At 42.9% G+C, this 22,369-nt stretch overlaps 1 protein-coding gene across 1 annotated transcript in view; it reads right to left on the reverse strand.

The window, feature by feature from the left end:
* DAPK1 (death associated protein kinase 1) overlaps window positions 1-14,250 on the reverse strand; it is a 95,505-nt gene extending 81,255 nt beyond the window's left edge. The window contains exons 1-2 of the mRNA XM_031598538.2: window positions 14,013-14,250; window positions 13,713-13,859 (exon numbers count right to left, since the gene is read on the reverse strand). Coding sequence (XP_031454398.1) covers window positions 13,713-13,774 — 62 coding nt within the window. The 5' untranslated portion in view covers window positions 13,775-13,859; window positions 14,013-14,250. The remainder of the gene's footprint in view (window positions 1-13,712; window positions 13,860-14,012) is intronic.
* Between the last annotated feature and the right edge of the window lie 8,119 nt (window positions 14,251-22,369).

The following is a 22,369-nucleotide window of genomic DNA, read 5'->3' on the forward strand; positions in this document are numbered from 1 at the left end:
ATGACAACACAGTTTATGTGTGAGGTAAAAATGGAGTAAAAATAATGCACAGAAACCAAATACCATATATCCTGTATATCCACGCAGACAAACAGTCTCTTTCCTCTCCTCCTCCACCCTTGTTTTTAAGATAAAAGTCATTAAGCTCCCTAACTTCACCTAACATTACTAAACTTGCTTGAACATCACAAAAGAAAGGGTATCAGCAAAACATTAAGAAGCTTAAGTGTCCTTACGCATATTTTGGTTTAAGATAGCAAATTGAGTGGTGCAGATACAAGTTTTAAGAACAAATTCTGGATTCTGCTAGGGAAGTACTCAGGCTTAAAAATGAACAAACAAATGAATGGTTACTCCTGCAGCAAAACTAAGCCAACAGTTTTGGGCATGCTTCAGGTACTCACTTCACACTCTCACCAGTGTTCTGGCAAGATGTAAGCTGTGAAAGGGCTACAAAAAAAAAAAAAATCCCCCCCAAAAACACTCTCTCATCTGAGTCAGTCTCATCACTCAAGTACTAACAGCTCTCTGTTCCACAGAGGAATACGAAAAGCTGCTGCATTGCTTATCACAACAAGGATGGGTTGTCTCTCTCCTCACAAACCCTACCGTATGGATTCCTTTGTTTTTCCCACATTTCCTCACGTGGGGAGAATGAGCCTCAACAGCTTCTATTATAACTACCAGCAAAACAATACATCAGGAACATTTATGGGTGTATGGTTGGCAATTTTGGAGCTTAAGACTGTATCACAAACTACATATCAATGGAAGTGCACAGAAGGAATGATACCAACTTATTATTTAGTTATTAATTTGCAATCACAACATATGCAAAATACATGACAGACAGAAGGGCAAGCAGTCACATTGTTTTCTGAACTTGCTCTTTTGATATTACAAAATACAGAAGAAACGAATTACATTTAAGTGGGACAAATAATACTGGACCTAACACAAAAAGTACCATTTATAGAAAATCAGTTTGCATCCCTATTTTTGTCTGAAAGTGAGAGCTCAAAGAGCCCTCCAACATCAGCTTTCTTTCTCCCCTGAAGGTGCCTATCAGTACTCCAGCAGGAGAGTAAGAGCCAGAAAGTACCACGCAAGCACACAAGAGTCACAATTAGCCCTCAGAAACAGTTCAAAACTGATAGCATGCAATTAGTTTGCCTAAGGAATACAGACACAGCTAGGAAATGCACGCTTTTACTTGCACCATACTTTTCAAACCGCTAGTTTCACCATCAACTAGTTTCCTATCACTAAGTCATTCTGTGAACTAGAAAAACCCCCGCATCCCCACTTAATCTGACTTCATTTTTCATAAACATTAGTATAACCCCCAGTCTGCCCATGCACAGCTATCTGCCCACAAAGGAGCCAGAGAAAGCAGTTCCCTACTTGGCACTCAGGGTGGGGCAAGGGCTGTGACAGGCCTGGCAGCCAGCACCCACAGCCTAAGAGGGCTGCAAACAACCTCACTGGAGGGGTTTGGGAATGGTAACTGCTGACAGCAGTTATCTTTTAATTCTGTGTGTTCAAATTCACACTGCACTCACACCTAAATTGCCTTAAGTCTTCAAGGGAAGATCACACAAGAAGTTACACCCACTTATTTTTTATTTGGGTAGAAACTCAAAGCAGAGTTTCATGATTCAGTTGGACACCAATTTTCTGTCTCTTCTTTAAGTGCTTTGAAGAATGAAGAATAAGTGGTTTTCAAGCAGAAAAGGTGGCACTGTCAATGGTGCTTCAAACAATGAAGAAAAGAGAGATCGTGCAGCTGCTAAATCCTCCATAGACAACACCAGCACACAGCCCTCCCATCAATGCATTCTTTCAAAAGACCACATGATTTTAAAGAAATTATGACCGCAGGGTTAGCAGACAATATATGGGATTTCTCCATGATCATACTCTGTTAAGCAATTAGGTCAAGCTGTGCCCTTTAAAATTAGTTTAACACAGCTAAAGGTCAAGGGAAGAAAGCACGTGGTGGAAAAGAGGATGTAAAAAAGGAGCAGGAAGATTTATTTTAACTCTCAAGAACTTACAAAGCCCTTGCCAGAAGGAGGAGTTGCACTGTTGCTAGAACTTTTTAATGGATAAAAGGAACATTCTTGGCACAGGAAAACTGGCATCTGTGTACAAATAGAGAAAGTGTTTTCGAAGGTCCAAGCTACACACACACACACAAAAAACACACCAAAGAGAAACTCCTTTACATCAATCTGTTCACTATTACTGCATTGATAATTCTAAATTACACTTTTGTCAATGGATTAATGTGGCTTAGTAGGCAGGTAAATAAGTCAATTTGTGCTGTTATTGATAATTAGAACAAAGAGTTACTGCATGCTGATGTGGAGTTCTTAAAACAGATTCCCTTGCTTGAACAGGAATTCTGATATCAGATTTTTTTTTCCTATTCACATTTGGGTTTTGAAATGCAAATTGGACTGAACGGAAGTATTCTGGATCTATGCTGACAGCAGCTGTTTGGAAAAGAAGGTGCACAGAAAAAAAAACAAAAACCATTACTGAAGGCCTGATGGTTCTGTCCTGTTGGAAATCCATAAATTACTGCAGATACAAAACAAAGAGCTACAAAGAAAACTTTAGTGACTATCTTATAGAGATCAATAAGCAATTTAAGTCCTAAAGTAGCCATTTAAGATTAAATTCTTTTTGGCATTTTCAAATTGTTAGGATTGCTAGAATAGGTGGGTGTGAGGCACACACCAAACAGGCACAGACAAAACCTTCCTCATTTCCTGTATGCACACAAACAATTCAGCACTATTTTCAGTTTCACATCATCTATATAGCATTCACTTATATGGTCTGTATAACGCTAGACTTAGATGTTTGTTGCTGTGCCAGGAGGCAAGGCAAGAAATGCAAGTTATCAACATCAAAGAAACTTCATACAAGAGGCTGAGCAATGCCAAGACATTTCCTTTTCCTGATCAAATTATTGCCTAGGCAGAATAACAACTGCAGCATTATTGGGGTCTGTGCGTATGGGGCAGTGGGGGGGAGGGAATAACAAATTGATGGATATCCCCTTGTAAGCATAAGTAAATATATCATTCTTTACACGCTTATCATTCTTGTGAAGCTTGAAGGTAAAAACAACAACAGAAGAGGTCTTGTATGACAAGTCCCTTAAGATTAGCACTTTACTTAGTAATTTACAAACTCCAGAACAGGCAGAACTATCTGTTATTTTAGTTGTCCAAGTAAGGGCTCAAGAAAATGCTTCAGACAGAAGTCTACAATAGATACAGTGGTTTAAAATACCAATGTGAGTCCATGCCTAGACATGGCAGTATCTACTATATAAGCTAGGGGAAGATGTATGGCTGTAAAACTTCCCAGCCAGCTGGATACCAGCCATTTTGTAATAATGATGGCTGCACTGGAGCTTGCTGGAATTCATTTGGTCTGAATATATGTACGTCTGTTAAAGCCTTTTCAGAACCATCTTATCATATCAAACACAGGGTATTCACACTTGTAAACAGTCCGAATAGTACCTACATCTCTGATGGAAACTAAAAAGCCACAAATAAGGTGAGACAATGCAGAGAAACGCACAGATTTCTCTCTTTTTTTTTTTTTTTTTTTTAAAGTGCTACTCTAACCATCACTTAAAATAATAAAAAGGAGCCTGCATATACAGGATCGATGCCTAAGTAAATAGCCACATAAATAAAGAACATAATTTACTGTGCCAACCCCTAATGCCAGAATTTGAGTCTTAATATTTCTATTGTCCTTTAGAGCTTTATTTTTCCCTTTGGACTTTCCATGAAATTTGTAAACCAGTTCAGAAATTATCATTACTTACAGTTAGCCTGCCTAAATGTTGGAAGGCACTCATAGCAGAGAAGCAGTTGTTAGATATATAAAACAGGGCTACTTTAAGGAGTTGTTTTTCCATTATCTTTGAAAAAGACATTTAACACTATGACAGCACACCGATTATTCAGCAAACACTTACTAGAAAGACAGACTGCAAAGCCCCCAGACTGGTTATGCTTTCCTAAGAAAGGATACAGTTGAAGTTATGATACAGATTTTTACTTCCCATTGGGCATGAATAAGCACTGTAAAATCTACAGGTTTTATTAACATTCCAGTACCAGAACATGAAGAAACGCATGAAACCATAAGCTTACACTTGGCTTGAAAAAATGTTTACTTTTCCCCTTTCAGTTATTAATTTGATGTTAGCTACGTACACAAGAAATACACCGAGCGATAAAATCTATAAGCAATCATTTTTTTTAATGCTTTTCAAGAAAATCTGCTTTGGTGAATGAATGTCATGCCTCTCCTTGACTAAAGTAAGTTTTTTCGGGAAGACACCAAAACCTGCTATTAAAAGAACTGCAAACAAAGCTCAGTTTCTGTCACATTCTCAAACCTCATACCAAAGGCCTTAGTAACTGACTGTATACATTACCGTTTTATGAGCTGCTATTTACAGCCAAGTAATTGTCTGCTTCCCCTACTCCTTAGCCTTTATTTACATCTGTTCACACTCACAGATGAGCCGGAGCACTTAGGAATTCAGAACATTTAAAAAAATATATTGCAAATGGCCCCCTCCATGCAAAGGAGGGCCTGCCTGTCTGCCCTATAGCTGCCGCAATGAGAAAGCATGCTCAGACCATGCAGTCACAGCCCTTGTAGCCTAGGTTTAATTAGCAGCCAGGCTTCTCCCCCTGCGCAGAGCAGCATTTCCATGAAGCACCATGGAGGTCGTCCACATGCTCCCTGCCACCCATCATACCAATGGTGCTTGTAGGGCAGTGTGGCAGGTGAGGACAAAGACCATCATTGGTCTCTCTTTGGGACAGGTTTGGTCACCCTAAGGGCACCTGAGCAGGCTAAGAGGGAGGCACTGCAGTGCCCCCCAGGAGCTACCTGATGGCTTTTCCCTTATGGTTCCGCTGTGGATGCCTCCTTTCTGCAGGAACAAGGGGAACCAGAAATGGACCAGCTTTGTAAAATGTAATCTGGAACTATCTGTTCCTCAATTAATGTTGTAACTAGTAACAAAAGCAGAAAAAGCAATGCTTCTTTTAGGCAGAAATATGAAGTAAATAGTATCAGAAGGCCCTTTCAGATAGAAAGCAACAAGAATTACAAAGACACAATGGACTAAGCTTTTCCCTGACACACCTTTCTTTCCCAGGGAACATACAGCACATCTATGCAGATAGCCCAGCTCATGCAGTGTACACTGCTCCAAAAGTAATACCTCCTAGGTATTTTCATGGAAACAGTTACAAACAGCATGATGTCACTATTTGATAGAACAGGTTCTCAGCTACAAAACACCATTATTCAATAGTTACCATCATTAGCTATGTATTTTCACCAGCTATGAACAAGAGCCTGCATGCCACACTCATAAAAACCTGCACCAATTGGGAGTTAACCCAATGTTTCACAGATGCTATGACCCAGACTGTCATGTATGTAGTTTTCTTAGTAAGTAATAAGCTGCCAGTTCATTTGGTGGAGCTACTGAAGTCATGGGATCTTGGCCAAGAACTTATTAGACCCAAGTAAAATATCCAGCAATATTATTTCCCAGTCTGGACAAGGAGAAACAGATTCCACTGAACTTGGCAAGATAATTTAGCTGCAAGTAGTGCCAGAAGAGAATGCCATACAGTTAAGTAATGTAAGAGCTACCTGTGCCTAGTGATACCTACGTAACTAAGGACAGTAAACACCAATCAGTGTGCACTCAAGAGAGCACAGGATCTCAGCATTCTAATTTTTTAACACTAGTTTTCTTTTTCTCATTTAGAAAAGCAAGACTAAAAGGCACCATCTCAGAAATAAAATACAGCCCTCTTAAGCTGCAGACAACCTGCAATACAAATCGAGACTAAAAATTTCAGCTGAGACCAAAGAGATGAAAGGAACCATCTCACTTCTCTGTAATCATGTCTTGAATGTCACCACAGACTCCAGAAAATGAACACCTTTTCTCTTTTCTCCTGTAAGGGTAGTAACTTCAAAACACTGTAGCTCCAGATCATGGTCCTCCTGATCCCTGGCCCCACAGGAATGCTCACAAGCAAGGCACTCTCAGCAAACACTTTCAGAGGCACACACCATCCCACACCTCAAGCCTTATAATGAGTTTGTGAGAGATGTTCTTTGAGATAAAACTGAGAAAAGAACAAGAGCCCAGAAGCCAAATGACATACCAGACAGAAAGTAGAACCTCCTCAGGTAAATGGCAAAAACTTATAACTAACACTGATAGCTCACTAAAAAAGATACAGTAGAAATCAAATATTAATAGTACATTACTTTAGTTAAAGGCAATCCTACCACTGAGCTGAAGCAATAAATACACAAATAGCAGGGCACAGCATACAGGAATGTTTTTTTTTTTTCCTTTTCAACAGCTCATTCTCTTGAACAGCTCAGCAATGAATCCAATAAAACTAAACCTGTCGACCAGGCTGTAAGCATGGTTATAATTTACACTGACTGCAAACTCTCCAAAGGTGTGGATATACCCTCGTATGCTCGCCATCACCTGGTAAGAACTAATGTTCTTCCAGAGAAGTACAGACAACATGCTCTGAACACCTACAGCATCTTAAATGTGCAGGCAGGCTATTCAGGAAGCGACTTGCTCCTTTAAAAAGTGGCATAGCACTGCTCTGCAAGTTCTGTGCTGTTCAGTCTGGGTAGCCACACAGCAATACTTCTTCCTCAGCATTACTGCATCTTCAAGCAGAAGTTGTCATTTGTCGCATCTGGTCATGCAATTAATAGAGAATAAGGGGCAGGGGATAAGATATTAAAACCAAAAACATAAGGTTGCAAACCATCAGATGGATTACTCATTGCAATGCTTCACCACAATGCCAAATTGTGTGAACTGCTCTGGATTTAGGTGAAAAGCACCTGTTAGAAGACATTCACCATGACATCAACGTAACAACCAAAAATATATATTTTAAGCATGTTAGAATATTATAATAGCCTTCATAAAGTAGGAAACATCCTCAAGGACGATAACATGCCTGGATAGAAAAGAGATTTAAAGCTGATCTAAAAGATCCACAAAGAATAAATCCTTATCAGCTTCCTCCTTTCCCACAACAGTGTCAAGCTAAACTCCCCATTAATTTTACAAGCTCGGTCTTTGAACAATTTAGATTCCCTGTTCAAACCAGCTTTGTTTCAAAGAGAAATCCTGAAGTTCACTCTCCTGGAGGCCAGCAGCACTTCAATTTCCAGCCTCTTCATTTACCTGTGAATATTAAAGTGTAAATCTAATTTAGATCTTTCAAGATCAAAGTTTCTTCATTTCCTTAAACGTTTTCATCCTTTCAGTGTATTTAGAAAAAAATCGCATCCTTCTGCACTTGACAGGAGTGTTACCCAACAACTGACCAAGACAAGCAGGCTCCACTCTTGTGATATCAGCCCCAGGTTATGAGATCTGACTGCAGCAAAATTATCTACATTAGGCTACCTGGCAGAAGCTCTTGCAGTCTGCTCCACTAACTTTCACACCATTTACATTACTCTATACACACTACGTTATGAAGATATACAAGGAAGTACTTTCAATTCCAGAACCCTGAGATGCAAACTTTCATTGTTCACCTCAGTTTCCTCCATAAGCTAGCGCTGACTAAGACAGATCTACTGTGCTGGTGATTAATGCTTCTCAGGTTTCCTGGATAGTACTACTTTGGGTCACCCATCTTCCCCCAGTGGGGTCAAAACACAGTTTGAGAGAAGCCTTACTTCATACAAGACTACTATGCAAGACCCTATCATTCAGGAAATAGAAACTACTAAACCACTGCTCTAACAGACATTGTTTCCTCCATAACATATAACTATGCCAAAAAGTTGAGTGTTTGCTGCAAGACTAACAAAATCAGCCAAAAACAGAACACTGGTCATATGGACCAGCTGTGGCTCTCACAGGAAATATGCAATTTCCTCCAAAAACTGATAGGCCTTTTAATGTTTTACCAACTTTAAAAACTGCCTGGCAAGGTTTCCCTGCAGCCTCAGTACTCTCTGTCATTCTCATTATTTTCAGCTCTATTTCCTGGTTCACAGCTTATGTTCTGCCTTCATACCATGGTTCTTTACCTCTATTCCTCCCATGTGTTTAACTAGAGGCAGATTTGTAGAACTTTCCTCGCAAGTTGAAATTTCAAAGGGCTTTCAGCTGATCTGAGTGTGACTGTGGCCATAAGTTAGATATAAGGTGTTTCTTCTCTTTGCATCAAAGAAATGGGTAGAAACATTCAGCAGGGGAAAGTGATACTACTCACGTCACCTACAGTCAGCCTGGACTGGGTCTGGCATACTACTCTCAGGAAAATGGAGCCTCAGCCTCCTAAGACAAGCATGCCAAATTCTGTTTAGTACACTCAGTTCTAATAGGGGAAGAGATTTACCTGAACATCTGTGAAGGCAAATAACAGAGATGAGAAAAAAGTCCACCAAAAAAACCTCCATATTCACAGAAAAACTAAAAAGCAAAGCTGGAAAGAACAAAATTAAGTTTAACCACACCCTCAACGCATCAATTCAGGAGCTGACTGTACTTCACTGAGCCTACCTAGAAGAGAAATCAAAGACAAACATTTTATCTACTTCCTGATGAGTTCAGATTTATATTCATTTAGATGAATGAATAATAATCAGCAAGCTGTAGATTTAATTACACTTAGTTTTAAAAGTCTCATAAATCAGACACTTCTCCAAACAGAAAAATGCACTAAGAATGAAGCTGTCACACCAAAAAGCAGCTGTACTTCCTGTGGTTTTCCTGCAGCAACACCTCTCAACACATTTTAAAAGGCAACAGTTGTTAGTGGCTGTGCTGCATGCAGCCTGCATGATCTGCAGTTTGCAGTTTATTATGCATTTCCAAATAGAGCCATTTTGAGACATGACTTTGAGGTAAAGTGAGATGAGATCCAACAGAAGAGTAACTCTTGCCACCACTCTTTACAGTTAGAGGATTATTTTTTCTGTCCCCATGCAACCACTAGGGCTTGCTCTACTTGATGTTATCAAGGCAAGCATTAAATATTCAGCTTCTCAAAGCTTACAATACTGATACAACATATACACAGTTCAGAGATAGCACTGAAATAGCTCTTTGCTGCAAGCTGGGCTTCATCAGCCACTCAGGTGTTTTACACAAGAAGTAGCTCTGGGGCCAACTGTTTGAGCCCATTCAATTTACTGCAATTCATTATCACCTATTACTGGAATTTGCATACATAGTTACAAAAGAACTGAATTTCATATTTGCAAAGCTTACACAAGTAACTCGGGAAACACTGCTCCAGGGGTTTGCTTGTTACCCATCTTCAATATTCAGTAGTTTTGTCTCTGCACAAAAATGAAGGTTAGCATGTCTTTCAAGGGAGCAAACTAAGTAGTGATACCCAATGAAGCAGAAACTGAGTTTCCACACGCATAATTAAAAATTTTAGACAAATGTAATACTTCTCACTTTACCAGACCGTCCTTCAAACTGCTCCTTTCCTTATTATGACTTTCTGATAGGATAACTAAAGGAAAAAAAACATCACCCTACAACAGTATTAAAAAGACAGCTGGCATGGTTCTCAGCTTGGCCGTTCTGAAAGGAACCATCATCTTGAAGGAATTTCACATGCTGTGTATCTCATAATGGAACTTGACAATATGTGCACAATTTCTGCAAATCAGCTTATTAGTATGAGTTGTTCAGGTTGTCAAGCCTGAAAAGCACCATGGTCACGTTATAATTGTCATCCAAGCATTTTTTGTCCACTGTTTTCTCTTTCCTCTCAACACCAGAGTGCAGTGTAATTACTGTTCCAGTGTATGGATAGGTGAGGGACAGCCTCTGCAGCCCTAAAAATGAGCATTTCTGAAAACTGAAGCATGAACAACCAGAAATATATATATATTCTGCCTACGTACTCACTGCTTACTACTGAAATCAGTTCCCACATGGCCAGAGATTTCTCTAACTGAATGCTCTAAAGAAAAAGAACATTTTTCAGATCAAATATATTCACTTCCACAACTGCCTATTCTCTCTTATCATCACCTTCATCACATTACCCTATGCATTTTCCTCTCTGAACTGATAAAGTGATTAGATACCTTAGATAACAGCAGAAAGCAGTAAGCTAACCCTGGCAGCTCCTCTGCTTACTGAGCTACCAAGCAGAAGCATGTTGATTCCAGAGCTGCTGAGATCCATTGTTTTGTTCAACAATGGTTGAAAATGTTTCACTTGTGAGTTCAAAAGATCCAAACAAGTGAAGTTCAAATTTGCCTGATATCTCTTCCTACTTTTTGAAACAACAGGGGTGTTCTATTAATAAGTAACAAACCACAGTGCAAAGCAAATGCCATTCTTCAATTCCAAAACATTTCGGTAATCTGCAGCTCTTCAGGGAACACTCAAAAGTTTAATGATAAAAAAAAGGAGGAAAAGCAGAGGCAGGAAGAATTTCGTATTTAAGAATATTAACTAAGTCATTTAAATTCATATAAACAAACATGATGTACATAGTGTAGCTTTGCTTGGATACCACTCCCAATAATTTCCTGAGTAATGCACCATTTCTCACAGCAATCGCTTCCGGGCAAAGTTGATCATACAAGAGTAAGAAAACCCATTTTTATTAGTCTGATCTGGTTTCAAGGTCTTTCCTTGCGCCCTCCCCATGGTAAGGTTTTTAATACTGATGAACTTTAATTCCCATCTTCTGGGCAAACTGAAGCAGAGACACTGCAGCAGGGTATTTAAAATGCACAGTCAGATGGCTTGCAACTGCAGGCAGAATTAAAATGAATAAACCCGCTTTAGCAAATTCGTTGCTCTTTCATGATCATCTCTAATCCAGTAGGATCAGAATCTCCAACATTCTTTGAAATGTCATGGTTAGATGATTATTTAACACAATAACTTACACTGGGCTAATACACTGATACATACCACTAAATCTGTAAGACACAAAAAAGTGTACACAGAACAAAACGTACATGGTCAAGAGCACGGTCTCCACGTATGGTGTTCCATCCTGAAGACAGCATTTGGTTGGCAAGTCTCAGGATACTCAGTACAAAAGCTAAACATGACAAAAGAAGTAGATCTACTTCAACAATCACAGAGCTATCTGCACAATTAATGTAGAGGCAAGATGAAAAAAAGTGAATGACCCCACAAGTATTCACAATTCTGAACTCTTTTTCTCTTATTTTCTATAATGATTAATCAAAACACACAAAAGAACTGAATAGAACTCATTTTACATTTTACCAAGAGAATGACTGTTTATTACTTTTGCCATGCCACTGAGAAATAACATAAAACTGAGAAGTGCATTTTTTTCAGCCAAGGCGTGCCATTATCTCTTCTCCTTGTTTCAGCCACCTGCAGGTTTTGTGCAAGCAGTATTTAAAACCTTCTTTACTAGCTTTGATCAGAAATCTCATCAATCCACGTATTTTCTTTAAGAGACCTTCGCTAGAACAGCAAAGCTACTTTTTATTCTAGTTACTACCAGAAGTATTGCAAGGCAATAGAGATAGCAAAATAAATTACAAGAAAAAAAATAGTGAAAACATTAAGATACCAAAGTATTTGCATCTTCATGAACCATTCTCAAAAGGCAGGTGATCCTAGGAGCTTCAGGACCCATATGTGAAAATACTCCTTAGTGGAAAAAAAAAAAACCAAAAAAAAAAACCCAACACTAACCTGTTTGCTTACCTACTTGTTTGTTTCACTGCTGCTGCTAAATGGAAACAAATGAATTCATCCCTAACAAGGGAAAAACAGGCTGATTTAGAAAAAAAAAAAAAAGAACCTTTAATCAGCGCTTAGCCAAATCTTAGATCATGACTCAGGTTCTCATATAAATACAAAAAATCTTAAAGTTACAGGTGCTTTTAATAGTCACTTGATCCTTTAGTTTTAAGCCTCACTCAGGGTTGATATTTGCAAGTACATTTATATGCAAATATAAGGTGATGAGCCTAAGGGGGAATGAAGCAAGAGAAAGAAATAGAATTTACGAGTGTATTTCAAGCAACCCTCCAAGCTTAAGTTCAAAAACAAGTTAGAAGCATCAGTGAGCTAAACTGCTCAACAACAATGCTGAGATTTCTTTATCCCTACTGTTTTATGGCAGCGCTTAGCTATGGAATGATGTGTATTTCTCAGAGCAGCACTGAGGTAAACTCCTTCGGCCCTTTTATTTTTAAAGTGAAACCCACACATCCGATTATGTTTATAATCAGCATTTTCTCATAACAGTCACTAAAAATCAGCAAGGTTCTTTGTTACATTTACTTTAAGGAGAAACAAATAGAGTTTAACTAATTCATTTAAATTCTTAAATGTTATAGGTTTAAACTGCACGCTAAGGTTATAAACCACTAAAATGGAGAAAAGCAAACAGCCCTGGCACTGCAACACCTTGTTTCTAACTCATCACATTAACACAACAAGTTGTGTTTTTTACTGAACTTTATTACATGATTTTCAGATAATTTAAAAAACTCCACTTGCTATTTTTTTTTTTTTTAATAAAAGTAACTAGTAACATCATCCAGTATTTGCACTTCCCCATGCTTCAAAAATGAAATTCCCCACCTTCAGTGCTACTTTCTGGAGTTGCATAAGACTTCAGAAGCACGCTTGTACAGGAAAATCCTCATATTTTTACATGAGGAGTGTCCTTATGGAACCTCTTCTGTATGTGAGCATTGTTAAGGAACCAGCTCTTTATCACAAACAGGTGTTGATGACCAAGGGTTGCACTGACACTTTCCCTCTAAAACGAATACATGAGGAGTTATACCAAGCTCAGTGTTTCCTGAACTAGCAGGCTGGAACCGTTTTCTCTGTGAAGAATTTTAAGAAAACACAGTGGATAATTTCTGATTCTCTCTTTATTTTCTCCTGTAAAATAAGTCACGTACCAACATCTGTAAGCACAAGCATGGTGCCAGTTTCAGTAGTCCAGAAGCTGAAAACTGAATTCCAGAACGCTTCACACATTCTTCCCAAAGTCTTTTTCAAGTCCGGATAAAGAATTCAGACCACACACCTGAAATTTATGGCTCAGCATACATATATCATTCTACCACAGTATCCAACAAGTCAGTACGACGAGGCTGCCCGTCAGACACCTGAGATGCAGAAAAAGGTTCTGCATGTGGCTGTACAACGAGTACGTTACTGTTGCTTTAAATGTCCCTGATAACATGCCGCTCCTTTCTATCCGCATCCCACAGCTCAGAGCCCCACTGCACCGCAAAGCCGGCCGACACCGCCAGACCGCCACCTCCGGGGGCACTCAGGACATCCCCTGCCCTCGGCGCAGCCCCGAGTAACGTGACACTGTCCGCGCTTTGCAATCACTGGCATCACCGCCGGACACAGATTCGGCCCTGTGCCGTCTCGAAATGCCGCAACCCTCTCCTATAGAAGCGGGGATGGACGACGAACCGCGGCCGGCCGAACTGAGAGGGGCTGAGGCGGAGGGCGAAGGAACGGGTCTGCCCGTTGCCCATCCAGCGCTCTCAGCACCGCTGCCGGCCCCGCTTCGGCCGCTCCCAGACTCGCCACAACGGCACAATGAGAACTTCTGTCCCCGCCGCCGCCACCCCGCACCCACCTGCCGAGATCCTCGCCGGTCTCATAGTGCTCCTCCAGGTTCTCCTGCCGGAACACCGTCATGGTAGCGTCGCGCCACACCGCTGACCGCCGCCTTCAGCCCCTGCTCCACGCCCTCATCACCGCCACGCCGGGGCCGCCCTACGCCCTGCGGAGGAGCGCGGATGTGAACGCCCGCCCTCGGCCGCACCGCCCCCGCCTCCCGCGACCCCCGCCCTTCCCCGGGGCGCCGCCCGCCCGCCGCATTCCGCCGGGATTCCGCTACCCGGCGGCGGCTGGGCGCTCCCCGGCCTCCCCGCACCTGACCCCGGCGAGGCGAGGCGGGAAGGGGGTTTCCCTGCTCGCTGTCGCGCTGGGACCCGCCCGGCGGCAGCACTCGTTCCCCGCGCCCGGCCGGTCGGTCGCTCGGAGCTCGATCGCTCGATCCCCCGCCTCCTCGTCCTCAGTCGCACGGCGCCCCAGGCACTATGCGGCCGCTCCCGGCCGGCTCAGGCACAGCACAAGGCCGCCTCCCCTCCGCCAATGGGAAGGTGCCGCCGCCCCGCCCCCGGCCCCGCCGAGGAGAGCGGGCGGCGGCCGCGGCGCTGCCCGGCCCTGGGAGATGGCGGTGGCGCCGCCCTCGGTCGGCGGCGGGTACGCGCGGCCGCCATTGTGCGGGGGCCGAGGCCGCGACCCGTCGGAACCCCGCCATCCCGAGGGGGGAAGCTGTCTCCGCGCCGGGCGTGTGGCCCTTGGCTGGACGGGTGTACCCGGCGTGGGGCGGTGTGTCGCTGGGCCACGTGAAACCCATCGCGTTGTTCCTGCCGTGCTGCGTGCTTGCTGTCTGTCTGTCCTTCCCTGGCTTCCTGCGTTTGTGGCTGCGTGGGTTTGGCCTGCCCTGTTCTGTAGCATATGGCCCAGTGCTGGGTTAGAACTTAGCTGCATACATTTCTTTATAGCAGCTGTGTTCCTTTCATCTGCACTGTTCAGCCCTGAGGGAGTGCATGACGTCAGGTCACGGAGCAGCTTTCAGCTCCCATCTGAGCTTTGTGATTCTCAGAAAGAAGATTGCTCATCAGAGGTGAAGAGTTCAGCACAGCCATGTGTTGTCATGCTCACTCCATTTAGCATTTGAGAGAGCACAGCCTTCTCTAAGCTCAGCACCAGGTGGGCAACGGTCTGAAATCTCCCGAGAAAGTCATGATGTGGGCTTGGATGAGTGTCAGAGTTTCCTGTGGCCCAAACGTTGTCATCCAGGAAGTGGAAGCATAGGGGTTGTGAGCTGCAGTTCCGTCATGTTGCCTCCAAGGAGCGCACCGCAGGCACAACACTACCAAAATGGAAGCAGTCAGAGTAGCACTGCCCTCCACTGCTATTGCTCAGGAGAAAGGAGGGCAGACCTGTGCACAGCACATCCCATCTTCAATGCGTTTGTCTCTAGTGGGTTTTCATGACTCACACATTTGAGGTGGTTGCGTGGTTTGCACAGCTCAAGAGTCCTGACAAGCATTGGGTAAAAGTTCAGAAGTTCCTTTTGGCTTTGGAGATTTCTTCTTCGATGGATGAAAAGACAATCGCTGCAACCAGCCAAAGAGTTTTTTGGTAACTAATCTTCACATTTTTTCTTGTTGTTTTTGTGATGGCCCTGGGCTCACACAGGAGTAGCACCTGTAGTCACACATGTTTTGCTCTACCATCACTGCTCATGTATGCAGCTCAGGGTGTTCCTTGCAACACAGCCCTGCACCAAGTGAAGCAATTGGAAACTCAGTGTTGGTTTAGATGAGTGCTCACAGTGAAATCAGTGCACTGTTTCTGAGAAAATTACCTAGACGCATAGCATCAGCAGAAAAAATGCATTGCTTACAGTCCTTGTCTCATTTATTTAATAGCTGTATGGAAGACTAAGCCTGGGTTTTGTTCACGCTCAGGCCCTTCGCTTGCAGAAGCAGCTGTGTCTGAACACTGTTGCTGCAGCATTGCTATGCATGGTACATGTGGCCCCAGTGGCAGCTCTGTGCCAGAGCATGCCTGAGTGCAAAGGAGACATTTGCAACTCAGAGCACCATCTCTGCATCTATCTAGGAGGATACTCAACAGGTGGCACTCGGTGCAGGCCGTTTCAGAGGGTGTACATACTATGCTCTTGGCGGGACTCCTGCAGTCCTTGGTCTAGGTAGAAGACCAGCCTGCTAGCTGCACCTTCAACATTATTCTTGACTTCTGGAGACAGGTGTTGGATTGCCCATGTGATGAATGGGAAAAACAATGTAGAATTGCTGACAAATGTAGTTAAGCAATTTTGATTGCAGTTTATACTTTCAGGTTTTACACTGCAGTGGATGAAATGCAGCTGACAGGCCAGAAGGCTGTGCTGTCATTCAGCAGGACCTGGACAGGATGGAGAGCTAGGCAGTAAGATATCAGATGAGATTTAACAAAAGCAAGTGTCAAGTCTTGCATCTGAGAAGGAATAAAAGCATGTATCAGTGCAGGTTGGGGGATGACCTTCTGGAGAGGAGCTCTGTGGAGAAGGACCTGAGGGCCCTGGTGGACAACTGGTTGGCAATGAACCAGCTATGTGCCCTGGTGGCCAAAAGGGCCATGGGATCCTGAGATGCGTTAAAAGAAGTGTGACCAGCAGGTCAAGCAGGCTGATCCTCTCCCTCTGCTCTGTCCTGGTCAATCCTCACCTGAAGTACTGTATCCAGTTCTGGGATCTCAATACAAAAAAAGACAGGGTTCTCCTGGAAAGAGTCCAGCGGAGGGCCACAGAGATGATAAAGGGCCTGGAGCACCTCTTTTATGAGCAAAGGCTGAGCAACCTGGGACTGTTTATCCTTGAGAAAAGAAGACTGAGAAGGAATCTTATGTTTATAAATATCTAAAGTGTGGGACACAAAGGGATATAGCCAGACTCTTTTCAGTGGTCTGTAGGGACAGGGCAAGGGGAAATGACCATAAACTTGAGCATAGGAAGTTCTGCACCAATATGCGACAGAACTTCTTCACAGTGAGGGTGACAGAGCACTGGAACAGGCTGCCCAGGGAGGTTGTGGAATCTCCTTCTCTGGGGATAATGAAGACCCATCTAGACGCCTATCTATACAACCTGATGTAGGGAGTCTGCTTTGGCAGGGAGGTTGGAGTCAATCTCTAGAAGTCCTTTTAAACTGCTACAGTTTTGTGATTCTGTGAAATGCTGTCTATCTTGGCTTTACACAGTATTCTCCCGGAGAAGCTGGCAGCCTGTGGCTTGTACAGATAACACTCTTTGCTGGATAAAGAACTGGCTGGAGGGCCAGGCCCAAAGAGTTACAACCAGTTGCAACCAGTCACGAGTGGTATTCCCCAGGGGTCAGTACTGGGGCCTGTCCTGTTTAGTATCTTTGTTGATGATGAATCCCCTGGATGAGGAAATTAAGTGCACCCTCAGCGGATTTGCAAATGACACTAAGGTGGGAGGAAGTGTCAATCAGCCAGGGAGCAGGAAGGCCCTTCAGATGGATCTGGACAGGCTGGATAATTGGGCTGAGGCCAAGGGAATGAAGTTCAATTGGACCAAGTGCTGGGTTTTACACTTTGATCACAACAACCGCAACACAAAAGGATTGAGGCAGAGTGGCTGGAAGGCTGTGTATAGGAAGAGGATCTGGGAGTGTCAGCTGACAGTAAGCTGAACATGAGCCAGCAGTGTGCCCAGATTGCCAAGAAAGCCAATGGCATCCTGGCTTGTATCAGAAACAGTGTAGTCAGCAGGACCAGGAAGGTGATTGTCCCCTTTTACTAGGCAATGTCGAGGCCACACTTTGGTAACAAAACTAGTAAAGTGAAAGTACCTTGCTGTAAATCAGGAGTGGCACTGACTCCAGTAAAATTACCTTTAAATAAAAGAGGATTAGGTACAAAGATTTATAACAAAAAGTGTATTTGCGAAGGGCTGGATTGTGCCTGCCAGCTTACTGTGTCAACTAGTATGCATATATTTTGCTATAAAATAAGCTTTCTTTTTCTCAATAAATATTACAATCAATTCAAATCTGTAGAGATCCCTTGTATGTCCAAGCACTGTTTAGTAAAAGGGAAGCTACAATATTTCTGCAAGCCCCATGATTCACAGCACTTCTCAGCCACTTTTCCATTTCATCTAGGCACCCTTTTCTACATTCAAACAAACAGAAACAAGTACAAAAACAAACAAACAAACAAAAAACCCACTAAAAACAATAGAAGAGGAGGTATGTTAAGTACAAATATTTTCAAGACTGGCTGGTCTGTTTCCATCATCCAGGTAAGATGCCTCTCCTAATAATGTAAGATAGAACTGTCAGTGAAAGATGTGAGTCACTTAGAAGGGCTATTGTTTCTTTTGCATATGGTTTTCTTTTTAAGAAATCAGTGTTTGCTTCCGACATGACTATAAAAGCAATTTCCTGGGTAATGTGTGATGTTTTCTGTGCTGATTCACAGGTTTTCCATGCCTATTTTCATTTCGCACAAAGCACACTATGTCAGCCCCAGGAAGTTGCTATTTTGTATGCTCTGTATAACTAAGACACTCAGATTGGGCAAACCCAGAGCATTGCTATTAAAAAAGGAGCTCCAAACATACCAAATATTCCTTTACAAATGTCACAGAATATTGGAAAAAGAAAAAAAAATATAAGCAAGTAGCTGACAAAAAAAATTGATTCACCAGGAAGTATTGAACAAGGCCTTTGACATGGTTCCCCACCACATCCTCATCTCCAGATTGGAGGGATGTGGAGTTGATGGGTGGACCACTCAATGGATAAGAAACTGGTTGAAAGGCCGCAGACAGAGGGTGGTCATCAATGGCTCTATGTCCAGGTGGAGGCAAGTAACAAGCAGCATCCCCCAGGGGTCTGTCTTGGGACTGGTGCTCTTCAGCATCTTTATCAATGACATCGATGACGGAATTGAGTGCACCCTCAGCAAGTTTGCTGACGACACCAAGATGAGTGGTACGGTCGACACAGTTGAAGGAAGGGATGCCATTCAGAAGGTCCTCAACAGACTTGAAAGGTTGGCCCAGGTAATGAGGTTCAACACAGCAAAGTGCAAGGTCTTGCCCTTGGGCCACAGGAATCCAAGGCATTTATACAGCCTGGAAGGAGCAGTCCTTGAGAGTAGCCCTGCAGAGAAGGACCTGGGGGTTCTGATGGATAAAAAACTTAACATGAGCCAGCAATGTGCTCTTGCAGCTCAGAAAGCAAATGGTATCCTAGACTCCATCAGAAGAGGGGTGGCCAGCAGGGACAGGGAGTTGATTGTCCCTCTCTACTCTGCTCTTGTGAGGCCCCATCTGGAGTACTGCGTCCAGGTCTGGAGCCCCGAGTACAAGAAAGACAGAATTGCTGTTGGAGAGAGTCCAGAGGAGAACCACAAAGATAATCAGGGGGCTGGAGCACTTCCCCTACAGAGACAGGCTGAGGGAGCTGGGTTTGTTCAGCCTGGAGAAAAGAAGGCTGTGGGGTAACCTCATTGCAGCCTTTCAATACCTAAAGGGAGCCTATAAACAGGAGGGGAGTAAACTGTTTGAAAGGATAGATAACAGCAGGTCAAGGGGAAATGGTTTTAAGTTGAGGCAGAGAAGATTTAGGTTGGATGTCAGGGGGAAGTTCTTAACAGAGAAGTGGTGAGGTGCTGGAACAGGCTGCCCAGAGAGGCTGTGGGTGCCCCATCCCTACAGGTTTTCAAGGCCAGGTTGGATGGGGCTCTGGGCAGTCTGGTCTAGTACTAAAGGGATAGTTGGTGGCCCTGCCTGTGGCAGAGGGGTTGAAGATTTATGATCCTTGAGGTCCCTTCCAACCCTGGCCATTCTGTGATTCTGTGTATTCAGCGCTGTCACTGCACTCATGTCAGTGGCACAGGGTAAACTGGACAGGCTGCAATAATAGCTCCTTAATGATTTGGTCAATAAGATATGATTTTGTTAAATTTTGCTATAATTTGTCTCCTTGCTGTGTTTTGAAAACCACAAATATGATAACATAATGACAAGGATGGGATTTGCTCCTCCAGAAGCACTCCGGAAAGATTAATGCCTCCTGTAATTTCTAGGTATTTATGTAAGTTGCTCATAGAAAGAAATGTGCTCCATCTCCCCAGAGAGTTGCAGCTAATCTAGGAACTGCTAATTCGTGTGTTTATTCATAAGAGGTTGTATCACATACATCCCCACAAAGCAGCTCCTTGACAAGACGATTAATTGAATGCCTGACTTGAGTTGCAAGTAGCAGATTACCTAAGCTACTTGAGGGTCTAAATGTACATGTCAGCATCTCCCTGTGCAAAAGTCCAGACCCAGAGTCCTGGCAGAGCGCTCCGGGGTTCATGTTGTCCAGAAGCTGAATGTCACTCCCTCTGTGATGATGCCCTTGACAATAGCCCTTCTGCAGTGGAAAAATTGAGCTGCCAGTGGAAGAAGAAAGGCTTGTATCCATGGTACTTGTGTCTTTCCATGATGCTGAATTAAGACTACAAAAACGTCTTCCAAATGACCCAAGAATAACAACTAACTGCAATTAGAACTAACCAGAAATTACATCTCTTTGGCTTAGCTTCTTTGCAAGTATTCTTCCACATAAATTTGTGCTATTGTGTATTTATTTAATAGAAAATCCAGAAATGATAAATTCTATTTTTGCTAGAACTATGTCTTTCTGAAAAGGTTTACTGAAAACATTTTGACAAAGATTTCTTAAAAAGCAATTTCAGCAAGGTAAAATGTGTAATTTGTAGTTGCATTTAGTTAAAATATTGCTCTTAATAACATAACTCTGTGTTGCATATAGGATTAGATTCTCTGGGAGACAAAGTATTTGTCCTGAGGTATCATGAAGATGCCCACTGGAGTTTTGACTTCAGGCTCAAACGGTTACTTCCCTATGAGAACAAAACCCATACATTATATAACAGAGTTTGTTTAATTTTTTGGTAAATTTTACTCTTTTAGGGAAGAATAAACCTACATTGGAAAGAAGAAATCAAGACAGCCTATTCTGGAAGTCACTGGCAACTCATGAACTCTACAGGGAAATTGAAGATCTGGTTTGTCCACACAGTACAGTAACAGTACAGCACGCTGCACAGTAAAACTTGAGTTTGGATGACATGCTGATATCTAGATGCACATGCTTAAAATTAAAAATAATGAGTACTGCTGTTGTAAAATAATAGGTTTTATACTGACTTGTTGCACAATATGCACAAGGCAGCACGTGCTGTCCTGCCTTCACATCTATTTCCTCCTTTTCCTTTTCTAAGAAAATCTCTACTATCTCAATCATGAACCAAATGAAAAATTCAGAGTAGCCACACATAAAGGAAAAAAAGTTAATGTGGATAATGAAATATCTCTAAAAGCTTTCACTCAATGACCCCAAATGCTTTACGAGTATCAGTTGTTTTGGTTGTCCTTCACGGCACCTCTGTAATAGTGATGGCTGTTAAGAAGTCATACTTGTACATGCTGCTTAATAGCAGCTGGGACCAGAGCCACGCCAGGGCTGGAGGTGTCAGCAGTGGGGACACTGTGTCACATCCCTGCAAACCTCCGTATACCCGGCATCTTCAGAATGGATATTTCCCTTCCTGAATGGGACTCATCTCAGGTGGAGCGACTGTTGACTCTTCTGGCGCATCACTATGATACATCACTGAGCCTTCTGAAGCTCCAGATTCTTCTGAAGCTCTTTTTTCAACGATGACAAAGACAAACTACTCCTCTGAGATAGGCAACCCACTGTGACACTGTCTGTGCTTGGGCCACTCCTGTCTTAGCAACGTGGGTCAGATCTTTCACCCACCCCTGAATTTGCAAGGTCATTTTAACTAGAATTTCAGCTGTTTGGGTTATTGACTCTACTGCCTGTAATGAAGAGTAGTCAGCCAATTATTTTGCAATCATACTGTCCCTTTCTTCTGCTCCATGCCAAACCTGAGATCAGAACCCAACTGGGGTTCAAACGGAATTCTGGTGCTGCCATGGGCCCCAGCAAAACCCATCCTGAGTTACATGGACATCTATTTCAGCTGTAAGGGTGGGATTGAATATACCCAGCACCTGGGCCTGTTTAACAGCTAGTTTTGTTTGCTGGAGGCCTCTTATTTTGTTCTCCCTGGTCCCATTTTTGGCCTTCCTTTTTGAGTCACTATAAAGGCCTCAGCAGCTGCAGTAAGCAGGGTATGAAGGAACACCAGTATCCCAATATACTCCAAAATTCTTGCAGCTGCCTTGGCGCGGTAGGGACTGGGAACACCTGAACATTGTCTGTTATCATACTAGGTGGTACTTGGGTCTTTCCTGACCTAACTACATCCAGGAATTTTGTTGACAGGCCTGGTTCTTGCACTTTCTGTGCGTTTATAGCCCACCCTTTCTCTTATGGAGAGGTAATCAATGAGTCTACTGCCTTCCCTAATGCCTCCAGTGAGTCAGACATCAATATGAGATCATCAATATAATGGCACAGTTTGATGTTATTGGGATTATTCCAGTCTGCTAGGTCATGCACCACTAAGTTATGACAATGTGTAGGTGAGTGCACATACCCTTTCAGGAGGACCTGAAAGGTTCACTGCCTGCCTGCCTATGTAAATGCAAACTGATCTTGTAATTCTTCAATGATGAAAAATGAGAATATTGAAGAATGC

The sequence above is a fragment of the Phasianus colchicus genome, chromosome Z (assembly GCF_987193195.1).
Source record: "Phasianus colchicus chromosome Z, bPhaCol1.hap1.1, whole genome shotgun sequence".
Taxonomy (NCBI): domain Eukaryota; kingdom Metazoa; phylum Chordata; class Aves; order Galliformes; family Phasianidae; genus Phasianus; species Phasianus colchicus.